A 27906-nucleotide genomic window follows, 5' to 3' on the forward strand; every position below is an offset into this window, starting at 1 on the left:
CTATAGACAATTAATCTTTACAGTGTAAAGTTAATAAGATTATTTCAATGTTACTATCAATGAATTTCTATCATAACAGAAATTCACTAATGAAAGTTATTTACGAACAGCAGAATAACCTGGAACACTTTGAAAAGAAAAATCCTTCCTGCATTCTTCAGACACGTGTAATGTTCTAATTCATTGATCCATAGATGAACTAGTCTGTGTTAAAATGAACAGTTGTGTGTATACCTCTGGCATGGCTTTATGCTTCAGCTGTCAAATATCCATGTTATTGGCAAGTTTATTTGGTGTGTAACTGTTCTTACTGCCGTATGTTACACTCTCATTTCCTGGGAAATCAAAAACTGCGTTCTCTGCTGATCTTAGTGGTAGTTGCAGAATTTTGTATCATTAATGCCTTTACCAGAATAATCTAAGAAAAGGCAGAGGTGAGTTTTTAAGAAGACTTCAGGAATCCGAAGTTATTCTTTCCACTTGGCATGAATTATAATTCCAGCATTACATAAGAATATCAGATTAATCATTCCTCGCACTTAAGAAACAGTGTCATTTTCAGGTAAAGCAGGCTGACAGTTACTTGAGAAATACGAGTGTAATCAGTGTGTGTAGGAGTTTACACACATTGTAACATGTGATCCTTAATCAGCAGTATTAGCAGTTAAGTTTCTAGATGTTTGTTCTAGAATATTGATGAGTTTTGTAATGAAATATGTACAACTGCTGCATATAAGGCTTGCTTTGCAAAGCTCTAGCAGCAAATGTACACACTATGTCATGGGGAGCTCACAGAACTCTATAGACCCATCACAGCAACATATTTAAGTAAGATTAGTTTTGTCCTTTTTTTCACTTAAACTTCTTCAAAGCAGGTACTTAAGCGATTTATTACGAGAGATGGGGATTTATATACAGTGCTGGTTTGTATTTTTATTTTGAAAGAGCAATTCTGGTATTTTTTCATAACACTCGTTATGAAAGCGTTGAAAGACAGAGATTTCATATTCAATACTAGGTGAATCATTATATGTATTTGTTGAAATCTTGCCTTTAAATAAAAAATGAAACTTCTGCTGCAAAGCAAAAAAAAAAAAAAAAAGAAAACTTACAATGTAAGTGGGAAATAAAAAGCAGGAATATGATAAGAAAGAGGAAGGAAAAAATGAAAATCTGTTAAGCAGTTGAAAGCACTAAATTCAGCTTCTTTTATTACACATACCATTGCACAGTGCCAAATATCAGCTATTATTAAAAATATTTTGGGGTATTGTGTAAATATGATATTTTGGCTGTTTCTTATACCTACTGCAAATAAATATATTGCTTCATGTTTACAGACTTTTTTACAGGAAGTGCTTTGTAAGTTTCAGATCACCTTCTTTTACAAGTTTTATTCTTAAAATTGTATATTTAAGGCAGAAAGAATAGAGCATAACTAAAAATCTGAGGATTGTGCAGAATATTTTCCGAGATTTCTTGTCATTGCAGATGATGATATGTTAATATACAGAGGTAGTTTTTTTGTATATCTGAATAGCACATACACCTATGATTTTTCTTGTCCAGGCTAACAAGTAAAATGTTAAAATTTCTGACTATTTGTGTGTAACTTGAGAAATAAGAATTTAAGAAAACCCAGAAAGTCCTAGAAAGTTAGAAAGTGTAATCATTTCTCCTAATGTCACAAAGTGACATGAGTGTTGCATTTCCAATGGTCATCTCAGACAAGACAAGAAATTACTGAGGTGGGAATATACCTCCGAGATCATCTAGTTGAACCATGCACCCAGCACTGTAACCACTAAAGCACGACTCAATGCCATATCACAGTGCCTCTTGCACACCTCCAGGGATGGTGTCTCCACCATATCCCTGGGCAATCTATTCCAATGTGTGACCACCCTGAGAGTGAAAAAATATTTTTCTCCTGTCAAATCTGAATCTCCCTTGTCCCAGTTTAAGGGCATTTCCTCTGATCCTCTCACTGCAGGCACTGTAGAAGAAACCAGCTCCACCTTACTACAGGCTCCTTCCAGGTGGTTGTAGACAGTGATGAGATCCCACCTGAGCTTCCTCTTCTCCAGACTAAAGCAAACCCAGGTCCTTCAATCGTTCCTCACAAGACACGCATCCTAGTGAAGGATCTCTCTCAGTCTCCCTTTGATTAAGCCTATGGTTTCCCAAATATTCCAGTTTTCCTCCTAGACTCGTTTAAATAATAATGTCACTACACCTGGGTGGCAGCTACCAATTACTGCTTCCTTGCTTGTTTTCTAGAAGCAGTTGTTCAGTTCGCTCACAGTCTTTGAAGAGTGAGAGCTCCCTTTTTACAGATAATCCTGCTACTTTTCTGCCCCTTTCCTTCTAGTCTTGCCAGTCCTTAGTTCCCTTAAGAGATTGAAGTTCACCACCCACCTGTCCCTTCATTTTCCCAAACCTCACTTGCAATTGCCTTCTTTGCTATACATATACTATGTTTGTTCTGCTTTAAAAATTGTAGAGCAGTGACAATCACTTATCTTCATTATTTGCTTGAAGGGTTTTCTCTTAAAGGTGTCTGTATTTAGTCTGATATATAATTTCCTTCATCTTGGCAGATGACATTTTGTAATAGGATTTCAAAGGTAAGGCTGTTTTATAGATCACTCTTTGTAATATTTAGGAAGCTGTAAGGACTTGCATTTAGAATCTGCGAGGAAAATATTGAAGGGCGGATCAGATCAGGGTTTGTATTAATTTTTGCTTCCTCATTTTCTATTTCCTATTCTATTCAATTCTGGTGCATTTAACTTTTCTAAAAATGCAAGTACTTCTGGCTAAAAATAGGATTTTTAAGTAATTAAAATTAACTTATACTCTGGATATTTTTATTTATATAATTGTTAAAAATTTTTCTACTTAGTAAAATTTACAATTTAGTTGTAGTTCAGTTTCTTACTTCTTTTGATTAAACTGCCTTAATTTAGATTCAAACTATATGCTAGCATCTGTTTAATCAAAAATACTGGAATCAAACACTGTTCATAATATTATAGTGTAAATAGTTGATCCTTCTTCAATGCTGACAAACCAGTGTGAGAGATCCTCTTATTGCTGTACATCTGATGTAGTTTGCCCACAGTCTTTATTATTTTCAAAAGCTGGTAATAAACCAATTATTTCATAATTACAGGAAAATATAGTGTCTTGTGTAGCCAGCAGATTGCTCCTGCCTTGCCCAAAATTAAAAATATTTATCAAAACAGAGTATTATCTTTGAATGATCATTGAACACTATATTTGGCTTAATTATTGGCTATGGGAATTGCATGATGTTGTTGACTTGAAGTTCTGAGCAGAAACATGTGGGGGAAAAAAAGTTGCCTGTGAATTGTCTGTGTGGTGGATTACTCTCCTTTTTGGTGACCATGTTTCATATTGTAAGGATCCAGCTCTAGATTTGATCCTTTTGTTAGCTACATGAACCAAATGGAGAGTGATGGTAGTTCACCTAAAGTCTAGGACCAGCAAAGTGTGATTTTTGTTTATTTCTGTACTTTTTCTATATAAACGGAGAAGATTTTTAATAACTTCTGCATCAGTAAAATAGATTAATTCTGTATTGTGTGTCTGCTGCCATAAGTGTTTTCAGGAAGGATATTAAAAAGGCATTCTGTTTCCTAGGGAGGGGAGTAGTGAGGTGTTGTTGTAGTACCTGAAAACTCTCTCACAGACATAAGGTAGCTGATAGTGCAATGGAAAGCATTAGCTTGGGGATTCTTGGAGTCCAACAGTACAACAGAAAAACCTGTCTGAATTCTGAACATGTTTTGTGTTTGTAGCAGCTACTGGTAGAAAAACTAAATTAAAACTGCTTTGTTACCTGCATTGGAGCAATTTTATCCAATGAATATCCAAACACGGCAATTATAAAAAATGTGTACTGTTCTTGTTTTCATTCAATAACACCTTTTTTTTTTTTTACTTTTCCAGCTATTATTCTTTCCTGTAAATAGTTTATTTCTCTGTATCACACTACCATCCTTTCTTTTTTCTGTTTTTATTTTTTTTTAACTTTTTCCTAAATCATCACAAGAAGCATGTGTTTGTGAGGAGCAGCTTAGGAGCATTATTCCATCCTGCATCCTTTACCCCTTGAGTTCCTGACTTCAGTATAAATGCTTCTGTTGCTATCTTATTGCATAATAGCAATTGTGTGCTTCATACACAAAGGTTAACGTCCTCAGCTGATACAGAGTGGCATTTTTCAGCACCTAAAATTAATTAGTTGGAGTCTTAATTCTTTTCTTGGCAACCTGAATGTGGTTTTAATGTGGTCCATTATAAATTGCTTCAGAACTATTCAGAATTCTTTTGCTGGACTCTTAGTTGCTGTTGCTGTTAAGGTCTCAACTGTCTGTTGCTTTTAGCACATCTCTGTACTAGGTATTTTGGCTTACTAGTTCATGAAATGCAATCAGAAGATTAGTTTTCTTAAAGGCACATTGGTAGCTTTGGTGCAACCTTTAACAGCAAGTTTTAGCTTTCATTTAGGCTATACAGTGGAACTTGGAATTACTACCCTGTGCTTTTTCTACTTGCTGCTTTTTTTAGCCAGTGAGAGCATGGCTTGCTAACATTCTGCATGCTTCCAGCTATTGTTCCTTTTTCTGTTCATTTGCAAACTATGGCAACAAGTAAAATACGAGGACATGACAGTAGGATTTAGCTTGATTCTTTGGTTTTATCTTTTGTAGAAAAATAAAGTGCTTCCATTCCAAAACACTTTCCAGTGCTTAGCAGTGTTTAGCTTTTCAAGCCAGAAGTAATGTTTATCTTGCATTTATGTGTGAATTGTTTTTCTGAAGAATTTGGCCAAACAAAATTACACGTTCTATCCACTGCAGGAGATGGAAGATCATTAGCACTTGTTTTGGGAGCATCCTGATTTGATGGTTTTTCCAATAGATTGGAATTGCGATAATGATCATCTGCACAATTTTGCCATTGTGATTTAGCCGTTTTCCATGTTCAGATAACTCATCCAACCTTTACATATTTTAAAAATATTTTGCACGTGCTTTGACAAATTCTGAGTGAGCTTTTTGCCACTTTACAGTTCTCACAGCTCAAGTTCAAACTGCCTTTTCATTAATACTTTTTATATGCAATTCTGGAACTATTTTTCCAGAACTATGGTGCTCAGTCTACTCCACAATCTTGCTGTTTATTCCAGAAATTACTCAAGTGGCCTTTACAGGAGTTGAGAAACTTCTTGAAGAGTTTGAAGTTCCCAAGTATTGTGAAATCTGTTTTTTTTTTATTATTTTTCCTAATAGGATGCAGCACAGATGCCAAACAATCTGAAGAGCAATCTGCATCTGCAAGTGAAGAACTTTATCCTTTCTGTAGGGAGCCCAGTTATTTTGAAATCCCTACTAAAGAATGCCAGCAAGCTTCACAGGTAGCAGAGAGCACTGTTCATGAAATTCCCACAAAAGATACACAAAGTTCCCATGCAGCGGCTTCAGGGCACGCTTCCTTTACCATTGAATTTGATGACAACACTCCAGGGAAAGTAAAGATCAAAGATCATGTGACAAAATTCACATTGGAACAGCGTCACAAGTCGAAGAAGCCTTCTTCCTCCAGTGGGCAGGACCTGCCGGGGCTTCAGACAGTGATGATGGCTGCAGAAAGCAAAGTAGCAGATTGGCTGGCACAGAACAATCCTCCAAGAATGATATGGGAACCAACGGAGGAGGATTCCAAAAGTATCAAGAGTGACGTTCCAGTGTACTTGAAGAGGCTGAAAGGTAAAGTGAATAATTCCAGCTGTGCTTAATTCTGAAAGCAGCAATTCCTCGCCAGCATGCAGTCAGAGGATCCCTGAGCCCTTGCCAAGTTCAAATGAAATCACAGATACTCCACACATGTACAAGGATTTGGGCTGGGAAATTTTACTGCTGAATTAAATCTTACAAAGAACATAAGAAACCAAATGCTGAATCATTTTACAATGAATATGCTAATTGGAGGTGTTCTAGTGAGGCTGAAAACATCAGGTATTTAAACACTGATTGTGAAAAAGAAGAGGAAAGAACCCAAAACTTAGTTAAATTTTATATATCTCACTTTTTCTCATTAATTACTTTAAAAACATTAATTGCTTTTTGAATCAATACTCTGAAGTTTAATTTATGCTTTTAGCTACTCTTTCAATTGCATATTTTCTGTGAATATTTGTGTGTTCCAAGAAAATAATTTATGGCAAATAATGCATCATTATGCTTGTATGGATCATGTTTGATGGAGTCAAGTTTGAGTCAGGAATCAGAAATAAAGGAAGAGCTTCAGTTTTTGTATTCAGCTTGAGGACTATTGCATTCATGAGTGCTGCTGTTGAAAGGAGTTTCAGGTGATCCTACATGTTCATTTATTGCAGAGAGTGACATTTCTAATGAAATTAAATCAAATGTTACACATGACAAGTGTACTTTCTCTTGAGTGTCACTTAACAGAGCGAGAACCAGATAGTCTTGATGTTCAGATGAAGATTCCAGTACCATTCAACCTTTCAGAATGCAAACTTCTGATTAACCTTTTCAAGTCTCTCTTGTTTTCCATTTTTAGTTTCATCAGGTTAACCCTACAATTCTCATTTTCCTTGGCTCTGCAACATTATCAGGTCTAGTTCTTAAGTTGGCTGGGACAGGGTGCAACATCCTTTGCCTTATTGATCAAAATTCTGCTTTCTAAGGCTGACTTTTTCAACATCATGCTAAAAATAAAATTCTGAAAGCAGAATTAGATTAATGTGCTAGCATGATGATAATAGTATGTTATTTCTTCCAATGTAAATCACATTCTTTGGCCTTCATGTAAATGTATTGCATTCATGAACGTTCCTTAACATACTAGCCATGACACTTGGATATATAGAAGGGGCTTTGTTTATAAGCCTTTTCCTGGCAGAAACTCCTCAAATTCTGATTAATTTTCATCTGAAAGAGGTGTTAGTTATGGGATGCATATGGCCATAATAAATACCTGAATTTTGTAATCTTCTATGGCCTGTTTGTATTCTCACTCATTAGTTGTATTTTTAGATAGTAAATATACCAGGGTGTTTTGAAAGTTTGATTTTTTTAAAAAAACTCAAAGCTTTTTTTTTTTCCTCTTCTACTTTTTCTTATAATATTCTGTACTGAAATCCCACTGCTAAAATTAGGTTATATGACTTTCACTGTGGTGTCAATACTGCTTTATTATTATTTGGAAATACATGAATCATCACATAATTTTTGTAGGCACTATTCTAACAAGTAGAAAGCAGGAATGTAAGTTGGGATTTCTGCTGTGTTTTCAGTGGTATTAGTATGATAAGTAAGATTAGCCAATATGTAATTACTATTTAAATGAATAGTAGCTGCATATCCTAACTATTTAAATGAGAAAAAGCTTAAAAAAGCTAACCTCTTAAGAATCAAAAATACAGAAATTGTACATTTTATATATATACACACATATATATGAGTGAAATTTGTTCTAAAAGAGTTCAAGGAAGATGAAACTGTTCTTTCCCAGGTGCTGGGCTAAAACTTAGGAGCATTGACACTTTCCTTGTACATGAGGTTGCTCTGTGTTAAATACACTTACTATGTGTAAGTATCCAGCATTCCATACATTTTCAGGTATCATTGCAAAGTATTTGTAGGTGCATGTATGATTTGTGAAATATGTAATCCTTATTCAGAGATCTCAGAGTAGTTTGTGGAATGAATAAGTAGTAACAACCATTTTACAAGCACACATCAGATGCTGAGTGGAGTGAATTATGGAAAAACTCATTGCTCTTCTTGGAAAGAGTAAAAAAGGATTCAATCCAATTTTAAGTAGACATTGCTCATGATAAATTATTGTAAATGTGTGAGGAATCCAGCAATATGAGCTGTGGCTCTCTTTCCACTGTCGGAAGGACTTTATTAAGGTTTTCTTTTTCCTCTTAACCCTGCCTGGAATGTGTCAGTAGTCATTTGTAATCAACTGGCTCTGTAACAAAACTGATATAATTAAAAAGCATACTATAGTACAGCTGGTAGAATACTGGCTTTTGTATGTTGCTGATAAGTATTCACAGATGAGAATATTGGGAAAGGATACTTCAGATGCACTGCTGTTACTGATCAGCTTCTAAAATATTTCACTGTTTGACTTGTAGCAAGTTGATTGCATTTCCAGGAACTGTACCAAATTTGCAGAGCCAGGTACTGTAAGCTGTTGGAGTTTAAACAGAAATCCAGTTTGAAATAATTTCCTTCCTGGCTTGCTGCTTATCTATTTTTGCCTGTTATGTTGGGGTCTTCCTTTGTTTCACTGTGCTATATATTGTTTGCTTTGCTTGTAGGGAATAAGCATGATGATGGCACACAAAGTGATTCAGAAAACATTGGTGCACACCGGCATTACAGTAAACGGGCAGCACTTGAGGAACACTTAAGGCATCATCATACAGAGCTGAAAAACTCACACCAGAAAGTCCATTCCACAGAAAAGCAGCAAGAGCAAGCTGGTTTGAGTCAGACTGCCTTTATGATTGAGTTTTTTGATGAAGACCATCCTCGCAAGAGACGTTCTTACTCTTTTTCTCAGAATGTAGGAGGTCTGTGCCCAGAATCTCCATCTCCAACATCTCACACACGAGCTGAAAGAGTGAAACCTGCATCAGGAGAGAAAGTCCCTTCACCTGTGCAAGCTAGCTCATCACATCACAGAGCAGTACATGGTGTTCATGCCAAACTTCTAAAACAGAAATCAGAAGAACCCTCTGCTGCATTACCTGCCTTACAAGCTGCATTGTTAAGGAGTTCAGGAAGCCTTGGCCATAGGCCTAATCAGAACCAGGAGATGGACAAAAAGTTGAAGAGCCAACATATTTCTGCTGCTACTGAAAAGGACAATGAGGATGACCAGAGTGACAAAGGTACTTACACTATTGAGCTGGAAAATCCCAATCCTGAAGAATTGGAAGCACGCAAAATGATTGACAAGGTGAGAAACCTGAAATGCATTCTGATGTTACATGTGTTATGGGATGTGTGAGCAGCTTAAAGTCTGCTACTTTGGGTCTGTTTACTAAAGCTGCTGCAGTAACACAAGTTTTTAAACTGGTCTATAAGGTTGAAATATGAAATGTCATAAGAGCAGCAGTAGGCATTTGGCTAAACATTATTCCATGTTTCATACTGCTGTTCTCTTGAAGTTTGGTAGCGTTAATGTGTTTTTAAAAGATTTCAGTACTGTAAAAATACTCGGCACCAAAATTCATTTAACTGGTATTTTTTAGCAGGGTGGTTTATGTCCCTATGGAAATATTCACTTATTCTTGAGAGCCTATTGTTTCTCTAATTTTCAGTATTATAAATTGCTTCCATCCAAATTATCATATGGATATAGATTGTAAATGTTTTCTCTACTTATTGAAAAAGTATATATGACAGTAACAGTAACTTAAATTTCAGTGTCAGTTATAAAAAGTAAGTATAGAAATGCTTTCATTTTCCCCAAGTGTTTATATGATAGCAGTGTGAATTTCCTATTTATCTTATTGGTAACAATAGAAATAGCAATAAAATTATATTTGCAGTTAAAAAACTGTGTTAAATAACCACGAATAACTGTTCTTTGGATTCAACAGGAAAATACGGGCAGCAGAAGCTATGTTTAATCATTTTGTTTAACATGACTTGAAATGGATTTTTTCTCTGCTTTTGTTGTGTTTTCCTAGATAATCTTATCATTGGGTGCCTGCATCCAATTCTAGCTTAGGGTTTTTCTAATTTAATCAGAAACTCATCACTTACTTGTTTTAGAATTATCTAAGGATTCATTTCCATGTCTAAAACTTTTCAGAGCTGAACAAATCCATTAATACATTTGGTATTAATTTTGGCTAGGGTTGAAAACTTTTTTGCAAGACAAGCCAGCTTCACTGGTTTGGTTTTGTAAAAAAATTCTGAAGTAGTGGGGAAATGGGATATTTTATTATAGATGGTTTTCTTTTAGAAAGGTGTTTATGGAGTATTTGGAGACGGGGATTAAAGTAAAGGGTGTCACCTTCAATAAAATAATAAAGATAATAGTTTCACCTCTTACGGAGGTAAAAATGGAAATTTTTTTACTTCTTTGAATCAATATTCAAGAAAACAACAGGGAACTAAAAGCATTCCAAATGAAGCAAGTAAATATTAAAGAACTATGAACTTCTACACTTTATTCTTACATTATAAATCTTCAACTAAATTGAATTCAAACTAATCAGAAAATTTGGAAGTTGAGTTTTAGCTAAACACAGTAGCTCAAAAGGGCTTTTTTGAAAACCACAAAAAGTAATAACATTTTTTAAATAGACAATTTATGCCCATGATAAAAATGTTAATACTGTCTAATATTTATAATCGTAGAATATGCTGAGTTGGAAGGGACCAGTTAGGATAATTGGGTCAAGCTCTCAGCCTATGCAGGTCCTATGCAGGACCTTCTAAGAATCACACCATGGGCCTGCGAGTGCTAATAAAATTTCAAAATTTTGTGGCATTCAGTAGCCATTCAGATTATCTAAAGTCAGTTTTTCGTTTGAAAGAAATCTCTCCTGTTACAGGAGAGATTCAGGAACAGGAAGTGAATGGAAGCCTTAAGGATGATAGTAAAGTATTGCTTAATAATCTTAGAGTTATGTAAAAGCTTTTGGGCATCATAAATTTCCCTTACTGCTAACTTTAAAGGTGTCACCACTAGGTATTAAAGATTTACTATGAAGTAAAGCAGATATGTTTTTTCTTCAAGGTCTTCTGTATCATTTCACTTAGTATCTGTGTTGAAATCTTATGAATACTATATTTTAACACCCAGTTCAAAGAGCCCTGCTATGCAATTCTTACTTGATTTGGTAATATGAAGCAGTATGATGCTATTTTTATGAAGTGCAGAAAAACAGCCAATGAAGAAAATCTAAACCAAATGGAAGCCAAAATTTTGTCCTCCAGCTGAGCTTTGCTTTGCTTCCTTCCTTTTTTAAAGTGCTAAGGCTTTGGATAATCTTACTTTGCCAAAGGGGGATAAGTGAGGTATAGAACAAGGTGCTTCTGTGCTTCTTTATTGAGGAGCTAAGAGAATTATCAGTGTACATCTTATCGATTATTTCAGTATAACCACTCTTTGGTTGGCAAATCAGTCCTTTTTCTGAGTAGTTAATATGCCTGCTCGATTGAATCTCATTTAAGGGTGTCTCTTGGGTCAAAAATTTAATTGAAATTCAAGAGTTTGATTTGCTAGGATTGGGATGAAAATGCACTACAAATAGCAAGGATCACTGTCTAAAACATTTGCACAAATTTGCATTCTTGTCAGTTGCAATTTACATTAGAATGGTGCTAAAATGTGCGTGTGATTTACCTGAAGAATTTTCAGTGGAATAAAGTGCTTCTGGGTTTGGGTAGTTTTTCCCTGTTTTTGGAGGAAAGGATGAGAATGACCAAAATACCCAAAGATTACTCCCAAATGTGACTTATTCTTAGCCTTAGCCTTACTTCACTTTTCTTTGGAAAGGAACATAAGAGCGAACCACAAATGCAAGAGTGGTATTAACTTGTGAAAAATCAGGGTGGGGTTATTAATGCTTCTTTGCATTAAGAATCCAAGAGAAACATGCAGGAAGTCAAAGTTAAAATTCTCAGAACAAAACTGGAAAACACCCATCTCTATGTAATTCTAAGAAAAGGGGAGTAAAAATCTTAATGTTGAGCTCTATTACTTCCTTCAAAAGTACTATTTTGGCATAGTGTAGCCTTTTACTAAAGATTCTAGGCAATTGCCTCAAGAAGAATAGATGCTTGTGTGAGATGATTTTTAAAAGCCAGAAACTATGCTGTCCTGCTTATTCAGCATCTTTATTTCATTTAGATTGCTAAGGATCCAGTTCTTCCTCTGGTGTTCTTTCAGCCTCTAAGAAAAAAGTATTGTCACTGTAGCAGAAAAGGAGTAGAATAGCAAATGACAGAACCTTTATTTCTCAACCATTTTGAAGCATGACTTTGAGAAGAGAATGTGAGAAAAATGCATGATCAGAAAGAAAGCAAAAAACATTTATTAAGTCACAGAGAATAGTTTTTAATTTTGATTCTTTTCCGTAGCAGGGAGGGGTAATCACATATCTGCAGTCATGACTGTCTTGCAGTAAATGTCTGCTGCTTACCTAAAATGCAAGTTTTCAAATGCATTATGGCTTGTGTTTTATGCAACCTTCAAATTTGCTTTCAAATATTTAAAAAAAAAAAAAAAAATTATTTAAAGATGAAAGAATAGAGTACATATGCACGTAGTTTTCAGTAGTAAATGTTAAAAGAAGATGCAAGTAGAAATTGATGATTGTGTCTTAATGTTCTTTATGAATAGAGAATATTGGAAAAATAACACTAAACTTTGCGTCCTGAAAGTCCTTTCATCAGCCAGTGATATTTCTGCATCCAGGTGTTCATAGAGAAGTATGAATTGGTTAGTAGGCTAAGGTTTAGAGAATAATTATACTAATAACATGAGGAAAAAAAATAGATGACAGATCTCTTTTTTAGAATTGCCATTGAGAGCAATTCCATCAATGTGTTAAGAAAGCAAGCTGCTCTTTTATACCACAAAGCCCACTTTGAATATACGTGGCATAAAATATCCTCTACTCAAATAGCAACTAGCCGAATAATGGTCTTATTGTAGCTAAGTCCAAAATAAAACAAATTCAGGATCTTGATTTAATTTAGAACATGTTTTCAGTGTTAAGTTTACCATATAAAATACATGAGTAAATGGGGCACAGTTGTAGGATTTGTTTTTCCTTTACATCCAGCCATAATGCTCTTTCGATGGGTTCAGTGCTTTCTTCTGTTAACACTTATCAGTTGCTTTCTTTTTATCTCTGAGTTGTAAATTTTCTATCCATGTTATGTTTTTTTTTTAAATAAGTCAAATTTATTAGAGGAAAGTTGTTCTCAGCAGTCATATCACATTAAAAAATATTCATAGCCCACAGTAAAGGTAAATCTGCCAGTGGATGAAAGAATTCAAAATTATGCTTCTGCAGTTCATCTTGCTTTTTTGTAGATATAAAGAGACTAAATTATCATGCTAATGACTTTCCTTTTTCAATAAAGCAAAGTACTGTCAGTAATAAATATTAATAAATGAATGTGCAAATAATTCTTCATGTGTTTGGAATATTAAATACTTTGAGGCCATTGCAGTAAATAAAAAGCAACTCAGTGATTTTTTTGCAAGTTCTTTGGGGGTTTTCTTGAGGACTCTTTCTGTTTGTTTTGCGTAGGGTTTTTTTGTTGCCTTTCTTCTTCAGCCAGTTTCATTTCAGGGTATTTAAAAGTTGAAATATTTTGTAGAACTTACTATAGCAGACATAACTCTTCTATGCATGTGTGGAAAGGGAAGGGATGGAATAGAATTGAGGCTATATGAGTGTTTCAAGTCCCATCAGGTAGCCAAGAAATCTGGAATATTATAACAGTTCATATGCATATGGAAACATTTGACTTAAAATTTTCTTTGGTCCCTAAATTTTTTACATAATTTATGTTATTTTCATTTAAATTTCCTAAAAGGTAATTGATTTTTTTCATCAGCAGCATAAATTTAGATTGCAAATTCAACCTGATACATACTGATTCCCAAACAGAAGACTTGAAAAATATTAAAATCAAACTCAATCCATCCTTCTGCCACCTTCAGAAAGACTTACTGTGACCATGTAATGATTTTGTTTTCAATGCAAGCTCCATATTCTAGATGTTTTAAAGTCTTTATTTATGTAGATAAGACAGGCCCTAATAGGAATGATCTTGTTTGTAATGTGCAGTCTGTCATCTTGAATTTTACTTGATTATATACTATGCAATGATGGTACATAAAATCTTACTCTGTTGACAGAATTTTGAGAGAGATTCTTCTTCCCTCTTTAAAATTTTGAAATAGTAATTATGGAGGGAAAAATGTTCACTGTTGACAGTGCATTTTCCAATTTTATTTTCTAGATCTTTCTGCTCATGATGATACTTATTTGTTTGGTTTGACTTTTTTGATTATGAATGGGAATCTATTCTGAAAGATGATTGTTAGAAAATGGAATCTCTTTATTCTTTTTACTTCCAGGGTATATCTATTCATACCACATAGTCACCATATAGTGTTGGCTAATGTGTTTTTTTAAAGGAGTGTTTACTTTTGAATGATTTATTGTTGTTGCTTTAAATTTTCATGTAGTTTTTATACCAGATCTTGTCTTCTCTGTTGCAAATGTTAAAAATTTATCAATAATCCTGCAGATTGTTATTGTTATGATTCCTTTGGTTATGGAGTTAACATACATGTTATGGAATTGCTCTTGGCTATTTTTTCAGTATTATAAATGGAAAGATGACCTGGAAAGCATCAATGGGCAGGGAGTAAGTTGAGAGAAAAAAAAATCTCAGTATGTTTCAATGACTGTTAAAAGAACTGAGGTAGATGTATCTATTTTCAGAAAATCACCTTCAGGTCTTCTGTCTTTTCACACTCTCTGCATTTAATTGCTTTTACCATTGCTTCAGCAGTTTCTTTGAGAGAAATGCCTTGAGCCCCACAGAGTGTCTTGTTTGCAGAATGACTATTTTATTAGTACTGTGCTGAAGAACCAGTAGGCCACTTGAAGCCTATCTGATCATCTGAGTTTATAAAATTCGTCAAGAGTTCAGAGGATATTTATAATCTTTTCTTCTTATGAGGAAAGGAGTTTTACAGCCTCTAAACTTGTTTCCTTTTTAATTTGGAATCCTAAAGAAAATGAATTCTTCACAGTGGCAAAACAGGGACAAAATATGTATGCATGTAAATATGTAACTGATGTCTGGTAAGAGGAATCTCTTAGACTTGGCATGTTGATCCTTTTCATTTGCTTATGTGGCTTTTTTTATACCAGAGCATCTTGCATCTGATTCTGTAACTTCGATACAGAGTTGAAATGATGTAAACAGCTTCTGTGAAAATCCATGGCTATTCATGAGATATGCCCTGCACAGAACACAGTCTGTTTGCCTGGCATGGCCAGGATAACTGCCAAGAACTAGCAAAAACTATTAAAATTAAACTTCTCAGAAGCAGCTTGGTTAAACACAGTTTGTGCAGTAGCTAAACATTGTGTGTGCTGAGCTGTTGTACTCATATCTCACTTTGTGAAAGATGGGAAAAAATGTTTGCCTTTTGTCTTTTCTCTGTGATCAATAACTGACTTTTAAGGACCAATTTACTGTGTATTATGAATGCCTGAACTACCTTCTGTGGAAGAATTGTCAGGAGCTCAGTCTGAACACCAAATGCAGTGTTACCAAGATGATCTTCCAAGACCATCTGAAGCCTCTTCCATTTCTGTGCTCCCTGGAATCCTCTCTTGCCATCAATCAATCAACCTCTGAGTGTGGTTTATTTACAAATTCTTCTTTCTTAGTACACCCAAACTGTGCTCAAATCCTGAAATCCTGCTTGTATTCCCAGAATCATGCTTCTCTTGTTTTTTCTATATTTGTTTTTTGCTGGTCTGACTCTGTCAGTTCACATCTCAGTTTCTGAAATCTACTTTTGACTTCTGTGACAAAGAAATATGCTCATCATCTTCCTTTCTCCTAAAAGGTTAAGAAACACAATTGCTATCATAATTTACATTCCTATCAATTTATAACGGAAAACACCGTATTTCAAAATAAATCATTTGTTCCTTGTTTATTTTGCCATGATCCCTCTTTAATGCCCTGTACAGTGTAGCCCCTTGTTCCTTACCTTTGCTCTGATTTGGTTTTGTTTATTTTTAACTGCTCATCTTTGAATTTCCTTTTGTCTTTCTTGTCACTGGGTTTTATTCTGTTCCTTTTATGCAGATTGCCTGCACTTAAATTAATAGCATTCAAATCATGATATTTTTTAAATATGTTTCTAGATTACATCCCTGACTGTTGTGAGGATCTGAAAGAATAGAAAAAGAGTTACTGAAATAATTTTGCTTTTCAAATACCATTATTAATAAATAGGAATTTCAGCTAGAATTCTTAATATTTTGTATTGTTTTCTGTTAATTACTCTATATCCTTTGCATTAAGACTTCAGCAGTAAGATACTGGGGAAACTTCGTAAACTAAAATTTTTGGAATTTTTTAAATTTTAAAACAAGATAGGATTCTTCAGATTTTCCCATTCTAATATACATAATTTGCTGTAAAACTGAGTGAACATATCTATTAGAAGCCTCAAATTATACTTTTTTCCATTTATATCAGTATCTTCAGTAATGATTTGGACAAGGAACTAGTTCTGTGGTCACTAAGTACTGAATAATTAAGAGTATTGTAGAAGTGTGCAGTGTGATCTTCTTACACCATGAAATAGTTTAAAGATAAAACAAGTATAAAGTCCAGATATTATGAGCTTTGAAAAGCATCTAGATGAGATACAACTGGATAGTTTTTTCTTAGTCAAGAACTTTCAAGTTTATAAAAAAAAAAAAAAGAAGACCATCAGGTGAGGGTTGTGGGTATGGGGGAGAGGTTAGCAAACCACTTCCTTCTTATTCTGAAAAAAATGGTTCCTGTTGCCATTATTTTTTTCTGACCATTTTTAATTTTAATTTCTTGAAAGTATTGCACATATCGAGAAAAAAAAATTACTTCTGTGATTTTTAAGAATCATCTTGATAGTTATTTTTAAAGTCGTTATGTTCACCTCTAGTATCTGTGCTGCAAAAAATATTAATATACTTTGGGGCAGGAGAAGGGAGAGTGAACAAGACCAGTTCCTGCTCACTACAGCTAGCTTGTGTTAGAGCTGTGTTGCAGCTCTAGTGCTGAGTAGGTGAACTCTGAGTCATGAGCTGTTGTCACAGGGAAGTGTATATGACCTGCCAAAAGAGAGTACTCTGCTTTCTGCAAAATTAGCCCTTGCCAAAGAGATCAGTGCATGGTCTCAGATTTGGTCCTGTAACTCATGCTATCTCTGAAAATATCCCAGTACCTTTTTCAAGATTTGCATCTTGCTTTTATTGTGTTAGATAGATTTTGTTAATTCTTGGATTTGGTTGGATAAAGAATTTTAACAATTACTGGTTAATATAGATAAGGTTATATTCTCAGAATATTGGAAAAACTGTTGCTGCTATAAAGTGATGGAATCTGTGAATATCCTCATTAAGCTACAATTGTTTTGCCATTAGTTATTGCATATTTCCCTTCTGTATTTCTTCAGGGCAAGTTTGCATTCCAGCAAGTAACAAGATAGTGCTTTGAGACTTGCTATGGTTTTAGCCTACTGTTTTGTCCTTTTGTTTTACTGGATGAACTGCAGAATGTAAATGGATTATCATAGGGATCTTTGTAGAACTTACTTCACTGCTTTAAAATTGTATGTGCCAGGAGCTCACCTTTTCCCTGCTGCTATGAGATACTTGGGGCTTTCTCAAAACTTTGCACTTGGAGATCTGAGATGCTAAGTTATTATGTAAGACCACTGTTACTATGGAGCATAGAATCACATAAGCTGGAAGGGACCTGGAAAGGAGATGTCTTGTCCAGCTCCCTGCTCAAAGAAGCTTTGAGGTCAGCAGATTGCCCGGGACTTTTGGGTTTTTATGCCCTACATGGGCAGAGACTAGGCAAGCTTGCTTGACTGTCCTCAGAATGAAAAAAGTTTTCTTACATGAATTGTCGCTTGTCCCCCTGCAGTGTAGCACTGTGAGCTCCTCATTGTACTTGGGATGCAGCTGTTATGCAACCCCAAAACCTTCCCATCTCCAAAGTGATCAAATCTGGCTTCCCCAGACTCTCCCCATGGGTAAAACGTTCTAGTCTTGGCCATCTTGGTGGCCCCTACTGAGCTGCTCAGTTAGACATTGTCTCTCTTGTATCACCTGTTAATCCATTTGCTTAAGAGGCCAGCTGGATTGCAGGTTAAACAAAATTACATCAAGAACATTTCATAGACAGGTCTCAACTTTCTACAGCATGTCATCATTCCCATGTCACTTAAAATGTTCTGATTTGCAATGGAAATTGTTTCATGCTTTCACAGAAAAAAAATAGGCAATATTCAAGTTTGGTTTTGCAGTAATTTCAATAATATAAGAAGAACAACAAAATTTGCTTGAACATGAGTTCAGTACTAGAAAAGGTAAGACTGAAGGAAGTGTTATTTCTGATACAAGTAAAGAAATTTGACATGGTTAATGAATGTGCTGTCAGATAAAATGAAGCAGTTGACAGGCAGCAATTTGCTGCTGTAGTCCCAATTAGATATGGAAGTGTGGAATTCATATTTTCCTTCTGGAGCTTATTGATAATACCAGAATTTCATTTCATTTAAAAGAACATGTAAAATTCTGTAATAAATGAAACTAGGGTACACAAAGAAAAAACTCTCTGCAGGGTAGTGATATTTTCAAAGAAAGGTGTCAGTGGACCGGTAACTAGTTTCTCTTCAAAAATTGCTACAACTATACAAATCAAAAGTATATCATGAAAGCAAAAATTTAAGTTTTAACACTCTACTTTTATAAAATGAAAATAAATATTTTGGAAATACTGTTAAGCAACTTCTAATCCAGAGACTCTCAATATGATGGATGTATAAATTGAAAAATAGGGGAGCACTACCTGAATTTTAAGATGTCAGGAAAGCAGGCTATTCTCACAAGAACAATTACAAATCCAGTGCATTTGAGAAATTTTCCCACGTCTAAATGTAGTAATGCTGTAGCAAGTTAGAAGAGCATAAGGAGTTGAATGACAGGGTTCTTAACTATTATTTTTGCCTTTGTCTGCTTCTCAGAAGCTGACAACGTTATGGTTTGTGGCCATCTAGTGGTGAATCCATGCTGAAGACACTAACCTTGTTCAGAACTGTAATAAACCAGTCCTCTAGATTTGCTGTGCAAAACTGAATTACAGCACACTTTTGGAGAAAAAAGAATTCTGTACACCTTTTCCTATTCTGCACTAGTAGTGTTTGTTACAGGAGGATAACATCTGTGAAGATAACAAAACAATTTTTGATGTTAACTGTTACTTTTTGGCAACCAGTTTTTAATGTGTGTGGGAGATACATTTAATTCTGTAATCTTTTTAATGTCTAAATCCCTAGTAGTAAAGTAGTGAATCATAAATTTGCAAATTTTATAAATTATATGTTTCCAATTTACAGATATTTTCTGCAATGTCTTTGATTATACATCAATTCTGAAAGCAATTAATATTCCTTGTTTTCTATGACTCATGAGAAATTTGACAAACAGTATGGTGATTCTCCTGCTAAAGTTCTTATTACTAAATTGCCTTGGTAATAATGCTTTTCTAGTATTTTTTTCTGAGCAATGTTTTTTAAATGTCATAGGAAAATTATTCTGGCATAAGCAGAAGAGATTAATATAAGCATCATTAGGAAATACAGTAGTAAAAGAAGTATGCCAAGTCACGTCTTGGATGAGATGAGCCTACATGATTCATGAGACCTGGAGGACTTTCAACATCTACCAAGTCTCTAACAGTTGAAAAACTGAAAGTTTGTTTCTATTAGAGAAATAATTCAATAAGCGTATTAATAGAAAATGCAAGATTTTGTATTTCTTGATACTATTAGATAATAGCAAAAACCTGAACATTTGGTGATTCTAGTTAATGGGTTTTTCCCTTAACTGGTAAAATGATTTTGCTTTTATCTTTTGTTCCTTTCATCAAAGTGTCATTTTTTCATATCTGACCATTCCAACTAGCTGTTCTTTGAAACTTCACAATGTTGACGTAGACTTCCACCTTTTTTTTTAATTGCTGTAGATTTTTCTTCCATTTAATTTGTAGATTGCACTAAGGTGACAGATAAGTATAATACAATAAAACCTATTTATACTCACTATCCAGCATGCCACCATCCATCCATTAACATTGAATATTGTATCAGGATGGTATTGGGTTAATGAATGTAATGGTTTGTTTCATTTTCAGGTATTTGGAGTGGATGACAGCCAGGATTATAATAGGCCTGTTATCAACGAGAACCAGAAAGATTTAGTAAAAGATTGGGCTATAAATTCTGCTACAGTAGTGCTGGAAGAAAAAAGACCACTGAGTACAACTGGATTTCTTGACACAGAGGTAGAATTTAATTTTTGACGGTCTTCTTTTTTCTTCCACTAAAAGAGAGCACTAAGAACTGACCAGTAAGTGTTAAACAGGAAACAAAATCTTTCCTGGGAAAGATTAACTCTGATCTATAAGTATTTTATTTCTCCTAGGCCTTTATTGCATTATCAAAGCTTCTCTGTCAGAGACAGGCATAAATCATTGCAGAGATGTTTTAAGACTTGGCTCCATTCCTGTGTGCACTGACACCAGTGTACTGGAAATGTAGCAGAAGTTTCCTTGCAACACCATAACTTTGTACAGTGTATGCTTCATGTAACTTCTTCAGCAGAACTGAGGAAAAGCTGGTTATGTTTTATAGCCCAAAGCAAATGATGATGTTAAAATTCAGAAATAAGATGTGTGCACTTAATGCATGATACAAAGTCATGTAGGAAAAAATTGGTGGATAACACTTTTCATATTTTTTCCTGAAGCCAGAGGACTTTGGGTTTTTGTATTTGTGGTTTAAGTTCTCCAGTGAGGTGCCACTCATGACAAGTCACTTACATTAGTTGATTCACACACAGTATAACTTAATCAGCTGGTGAAGGATTAAACAGAAGAAAATGCCTGGCTTTATATATGACTTAGAAAATGCACAGAAGATAGATATTTATCACATTTTATAATGAAATCTTGGGAGGCATTCTGATATCATTGTGATGGATAAAGTAGCTTGAAAAGTGTCTGGAACAGAACATTATCACAATGGAGTGGAATCAACTGGGGACAGTAATGCAGCATATAACACATCTACTTCCCTTGGCAAACTGTTTCTGAAGTATGGTCATTTATTTTAGCAAACTCTATAAATAAGCAATTTTTTGGGAAGGCTTCAAGAGCTTGAAATATTACTTAGTGTGCCTGCCATGCAAATACCTTGATTTTAGTATCTACAAATCTGTTTCTTCCAGAGGTGTGTTTTCTCATCTTTATATTTTAGTTACTGCAAAGCCTTGAGACACGACGTATGTCACTGTGTCTAGATTAGAACCTTTGACTAATTTCTCTAATGCTACAGCTTCAAGTGAAGTATTGCCACACAGCATAGGCATATCCTGTGAAAGGTTTTTCACCTTGCTGCTTTGCACAAATCTATAACCATATTCTTTCTCTCTTTTTTTATACTTTTTGCAGCACTCAGCTCATTTGTGCCTTGTCAGTTTTCAAGAGTATTGATATTTTTGCACTTTTACAATTATATAAGCAGAAGAAGAATATATGATCTATTTTATTAACATAATTGGGCTTTTCAGGTATCAACTTTGCAAATAAAAGGTTTTGTTTTTAGATGGCTGAGACAACTTCTGCAATCATACAGTGGGTGTAAGAAACCTGGCAATGACATATTAAAATTCACTTTGATTTAGGTGGAAATTACAAGAATTATGCTGTTTTATTACTGTGACTGCTTTGCTGCATTAAAAGGTCTTTATGTAGTGGGAGGGATTAGGTTATTAGCTTAATTTAAAATATTGCAAGGCATGATGATAGGGGAAAAAATGAAAATTATTCACTAAGTCAAGGAAAAAACTGACATAAGCAACGTGGATAGAACAAAGATTAGTGTAAGACTAGTTGAGGACAGATGAAGGTGAAAGAAAGCTTACTAGAGAAAGCTGAAAGTAGAAGTTGGTTGATAGAAATGTAGAAGTAAAGGAGAAGCTAGGTCAGAAAATAAGAGGTGTCTTTTATAGGGAAATAATGGGAAAACAATCATGAGGATAACTACTGAGAAAAGATGATTGCATTTAAAGTCTTATTAACAAAACTTGCCCTCAGTAGGAAAGGGAGTGGCAAATGTATTTTGTAAATATGTAAAGTATGTGGGTCAGGTGCGCTCATAAACAAACTTTTCTGCTTGTGGGTTTTGGAAGACCTACTGCATTACTGAGCTGCAGATCATATGTTTATAAACCTTATTGAAGATCTTGGCTAAATAGTCAGGTAATGTCAGGGTAGCTCAGTCTTCCAGTTTTGCATCCACTCAGATTGTGGGTGGGCCTTATTCCAGCTGTCCATCACAGTTATTCCTGTACATGATTAGCAGAATGAGGTGAATTCAGAACATGGTTGGCGTAGAAGAAACAAAGAATAAAAATCTAAGATATTTCTATTCTAGGAGATGGAAAAGATGGCCTGGGAAACGATAAAGATTTTATAAAAACAGTTTTGCAGAATCGCAGAATAGTTAAGGTTGGAAGACACCTCTGGAGACCATGCAGTCCAGCTGCTCTGCCAAGGCAAGACAGGATCATCTAGAGTCACTTTGGGGGTAGAAAGCTTATTCTGAACTTAAATATCTTAGCTTTACAGGGCTTTTGAAGTATCATTAATGATATGCTTGGAAATGCTTTTCTTGTTAAAGAAGTTCTCAGCTTGATACAACAAACTTTGAATAGTTTGGAGTAGTGTGTGTCATAAATAAAACACAGAGTGAATATCTGGACACAGTTGGACTGAGCCTGAAGACACTGGTTCTTGTCTTTTCAATGATTACATACAGGCAGTGAAAATACTAAATCCCATCTATGTAAAATATTTAAATGTTTTTATTTTCTATATTATAAGCTGCCACTTGCCAAACAAGGTAAGTGTGATTAAAGAGCAAAATTAAGTAAATAGAGAACAAAGATAATATTACTGTTGTTGTTATTATTATTATTATTTGTTCTTACCCTAAAAGTTCGGTTAATAAAAATACTGTAGTCATTTGGACTATAATCTATCCATCCAACTTTCATTTAGTTTTCAGTGGTCCGTTGTCTGTGCTAAACACAGTTCTTAAATAATGTTCTATCAACATTTTTTTTTATATGCTTTGGTTTTTGGTTGGTTTGGGGGTTTGTTTTGGTTTTTTGTAAGATTAAAGCTCAACTAGAAACTTGATTCTTCATCAGTGTCATTGACTAGACTGTTCCTTTTGCTGTTTTGAATACCTACTTTATGTCTTTCCCTGTGAGGATCAGATGAATAATACTACTGACATTCTGAATATGGAATAACTTCATTCATGTAAATATTTGCTATACTACTTCCTAAAATTGGAGTATTTAGAGGCTGTATTTCCTTTTGTTTGTCCTCTCAAAGTACTGTATTTTCCTGTCCTGTACAGCAATCCATTTATTATGAAGTTTGATACTTACTTTTTGTTTGAGCTAGATGCTATACTAAAATGTAGGCTGATGTATCACCAATATCACAGGGTTGTGAAAAGGCAAATAGGACCCTTGAATACCCAGGAAATGTATTATCAGCAGAGAAGGGCATTGTGGTTGCCATCGTGAAGCTTCCCCTGTAAAAATAGCACTACAATTGTTACCATTCTTGGTCAAGAAGAGTGGATACAAGTCTAGAGGAGGTACAAAGTCTACTCAGGTTATTATGGGAATGAAGATTTACCTTACAGGAGCAGATCAGTGCTGTTCAATTCATAATAGCTGAGATGGGTGCAATTGCTGGATTTTCATATATAAAGGGAGTAACTGTAATAGAAGAGAAAAAGAGCTGTTTAAGATAGGTGTCAGTGTTGTTCCAGGAATAACTTGAAGACATTGGCTGTAAATAAATCATGTATGGAAATCTGTAAAAAGATCATCACCACAGAGACATATGCAGCAGGTAGAGTGAGGAGGAAGGAAGTGCTTTCAAGACAGCAGTTTATGAAAAAATGAAATAATATGATTCTTGCAAATTGAACTGACTGGAGTTATGTGTCTGAAAAGACATTTAATTTTTTTTTATTGATTTTATTCGCCTTGTTGAAATTTATTAAAAAAAAACCCAAACTATTATTCTGCTCTGAAATGCCAAGAACTGGAGATGCTTTCAGGTGTAATGTGTGTGAATTGTGGATTTTTTTCAAATATGGAGCCTGAAGCCCTACATCTTCAGGCTGACTGATAAGTCCACAGAAGTTAATTTGTATATTTTTGAAAGATTTCTTACTTCTATTGACTTTGTATGTGAGATGAGCATAAGAGGAAGCAGATTTTACATGAAGGTAAAAGGCTGGTATACAACAGGTAAACCCAGTTTTTCTGAAATACAAGGAAATTGCTTTTGGTATTCAAGAGAAGATTTGGAGGATTGCTTAATTGAGAGCCTGTAAGATGCAAATTGATATAGATTGTAGGAAGACCATTAGGATAACTGAACGTGACTTTTTAGATAGGTGTTTTATAATAAGCCTTACATCTTCTGCATGTGCTTAAACTTCTAGGAAAAGAAGCTGCCTGTTTTTGTTGTTTGTGCTTGTATACAGAGAGAGCTGGCAAAGCATACATTTACATTCACTGCTATATAGAAACCATTTTTGGCAGTGTAATTACATTCAGAGAAAAATAATGTATCATGTTACTTTGCTGCAGTTAATCTGCAAAATCTTAGTGTGTTTCTCCATTGTGAAGTCTAATTTAGATTTCTGACACATACCTGTGTCTCTGAAATTGGTTAGGTGGTACAGAAGAAGCTAGTTCAAATTTTGTTACAAAGATGATTGGGACATCTATGGTGTTTGGATTTGGCTATAATTAGTTGTTTTATTGGATGGAAGTTTGCTAGTACAGACAGGAAAAAAAAAGACTAGTGATAGGAAAGAAAATAAGGGTTTGGTAGTTGCCAGTGCATAAATGCTGTTTGTGTTTTGTAATATTCTTACTGGCATCTCGCATTGTCTTCAGAAATGCCCATAAATAAAAAAAAAACATTACCTTCCTTTGCTTTGTTGGATTTGAATTTTATAACGTTTTGATTCTAAAAATATATTCAAAATATGGAAATTTGTATAATAGTTCAAACAAATTACCTGCTGCATCTCTGATTTTCTACATTCATGATAATTCTGGTAGAGATTCATGATGTTGCACTCATTTGCATTAATCAGGAGAAATTCAAGTTCATAAATTTAAGCTTTTCAAATGTCTGAGTAACTTTTCATTTGAAAGAAGTTGTCATATAATAGGTGACATTGCTCACCATTCTAGTTCTGCTATATAAATTTTTAAAATGTATAGTGTTGTTTCCTGGTCAAGGACTAGAATTCAAGAGTAGTCAAGGCATTAGGCAAAAATCCATGTTTTGAACAGAAGTGTTAAGATTTGAAGATGCAGCAGGGCTAGTGATGTTTTTTGGAGATGTAAGCAAGAGCGACTGTAAGATAAGTAACACTGCACTATATTTAGAAATCAGGATTTGAAAAAAAAAGATGCTGTAATAATACAAGATGATGGTTTAATTCTATGCTTTTCTCACATTTTAAAAATTTTCAAGATTTCAAAAGGCTTGCCATCAAGGAACCACAATAATTTCCTTTCTGGTTTAGTTGCAAAAAAAATTGTGAAATACTGATAACATTGACTTTGCTGTTACCCAGTAGGATGGTTTAAAACTAATCTTTGCTTCTTTTTTTGTTTAGGCCAAACAAATAACCTGAGCTTCCTTTCCTTTCCATCATAAGTTATCTTACTCTTTCAGTCCTTAAGGTATTCTTTCTGTAATGAAGTAAATACAATATTTCATCTGGACAAGAGGGTCTTCTAAACCGGTAAAATGTCACTTCCTTGTCTTCCTGACGCACATTTTTAATTTTTTAACACACCCCCACACCCCATGTACTATTCCTACACTTCTGAGCTGAGGACTGAAATAAACTGATCTTAGAACTAGCACATGTTTTGATGTATTTTATATAGGTTCTGGTGTTTAAAAGTTCACTGCACTGAGAACTGTTTATTTGGTACTTACTCAGCAGCTATATAGATTTTGTTTGTTTGCCATTCTAGAGCTGGGGACTCTAAAATTTGAGGTAAACTAATTTTTCCAACTTCCTCCAGGAAAATAGTGTCTGACATACCTATTCAGGAAAAACCTGGAAAGATTGCATGCATTTTATCAAACAGTTATAATTTTTATTCTGCTTTTGTTTTTCTTTCTTAGGAAGGTTCTACTAATCCTGGAAGTAAACGTTGGGTGTCACAGTGGGCCAGTTTGGCTGCTAATCACACACGTCATGACCAAGATGACATGAGATTGGAGTCCTCTGTGCCTGCTCCATTAGAAAATGGTATTAAAAACTGTTCTTGTTGTCGTAATTTATCCTGCAAACCTGTGAAAGGGGGAAAAGAATGATTATGTGCTGTACTTAATTAGCTTTTTTACTCCTAATGCCTCATTTTCACATGAAATTCTTCTGTTTCATTAAGCAGAAACAAGCTCAGCAATGGTGGTGTCTGCATGCCAGTATTCCACTGAATGTTACTAAAACAGGAGAGTTTATAAATTGTTTAATATTAAAGAAAATTTCACTTAAATACACTTTGGGTTGGTCTGCATGGTATGTTTCTTTCCTTACATCTTTCTTAGACTAAATTGGACTTCAGTGTAATCATTATTAAACAATCCAACCTGAGAGACTTCAGCTGAAGCATAGCATCCTTCCTTATCTTGGAAATACAGACCTTTTATATTTCTTGAAAAACCCAGAAGCTTTCTCTTAAGCAATGAACAACCTTATCTCCCTTTCTGATTGTGTTTATTCTTTAACTATAAACAAGTTACATGCCTTACTTCTCTTCTGCTTTTTTTTCTTCCTGCCAATTTCACTGCAGAAATTATGATCATTTTTGTGAGAAATTTTACAAAGAAGTTTTGGTTTTGATGTTGCGTAATGCATATATCTCTACCAATGCATGAAAGAATTCTTATCAGTGTCTGCTGCTTCTGTTGTAGCTTTTCTTCCTCTCCTAAGCATTGAACTTCTCCTAGGATACTAAAAGACAAAAGAGATGGAAAGGCAAAAAATTAAATTAACTGATACACACAGAATTATAGAAATCAAGAGAAAATTTTGAACTGTTTGAAAGGATTGGGTGTGTACATACGGGACACTTAAAATCATTGCTATTGAGACTGATCCTTTGCGTGGTTAATTGGGAGCTTTGGTGGTCTTTCATTTTTTAAAATGGTGACTTTCAGACAAGGCACTACCTAGGATCTGCTTTGGAGAGGCTTTTTTTACCATTATAAGAACTAAGATACGAGATAAAATGAAGGAAATACTTTGTAGTGCATATCTGTACTGCAAGAATTCTAAATTACTAAAGGGGAAATAAAGCATTCAAAGCACCAACACACTAAAGAACCAATGGTGTAATAAAAATAAAATTTAGTATGTACATCTAAAAACCAATTCACAAAACATGTCTTGTTGACTTAGGTGCCTGCATCTTCTTTAGAAATCTTAGTATTTCAGCTTCACATAACACATATATAGCGAGATATTATGCTGAACAACTCCACGTCTTTTTTTTTTTTTTCACTAAAGGCTGTTTGAAATTCACCAGGAAGCAAGTTAAATGCTTATATATGCACAAAATATTTGAGCTGGTAGGCATGTCTGAGAGAAGTCAATCTTCACAGATGGCAATCATACTGATTTTCATTGAACCTTCAATTTGTTTCATAATTTTCAAGAAAAAAAGCAGTCCTGGAACTAGAAACCTTGCTTAGATTTCAGAGGTACTTACTGTTTCTCAAATCAGTGTCTTAACATAGATTATAGAAAATAAAGCTGTGAGTCCTTGTGCATTCTTCATCAAAGGTGTGATGCTGCAAAGAGAAAAGATAGATTAAGAGCACGGATAGAAAGCAGCAGGTATACATGCAATGTGATTGT

At 34.6% G+C, this 27906-nt stretch overlaps 1 protein-coding gene across 3 annotated transcripts in view; it reads left to right on the forward strand.

Annotated features, from left to right (window-relative positions):
* The window catches only part of CEP170 (centrosomal protein 170), a 65636-nt gene that overhangs the window by 14938 nt on the left and 22792 nt on the right, over positions 1–27906 (forward strand). For 2 of the 3 annotated variants that reach the window (XM_062489206.1, XM_062489208.1), the window contains exons 7-11: positions 5322–5798; positions 8390–8554; positions 10004–10005; positions 20052–20201; positions 26169–26295. In XM_062489206.1, the coding sequence (XP_062345190.1) occupies positions 5322–5798; positions 8390–8554; positions 10004–10005; positions 20052–20201; positions 26169–26295 (921 nt within the window). Of the gene's footprint in view, positions 1–5321; positions 5799–8389; positions 8561–8737; positions 9034–10003; positions 10006–20051; positions 20202–26168; positions 26296–27906 lie in introns of all 3 variants that reach the window. The other variant, XM_062489205.1, reaches the window with a different exon arrangement.

Source organism: Cinclus cinclus, chromosome 3, assembly GCF_963662255.1.
Source record: "Cinclus cinclus chromosome 3, bCinCin1.1, whole genome shotgun sequence".
Taxonomy (NCBI): domain Eukaryota; kingdom Metazoa; phylum Chordata; class Aves; order Passeriformes; family Cinclidae; genus Cinclus; species Cinclus cinclus.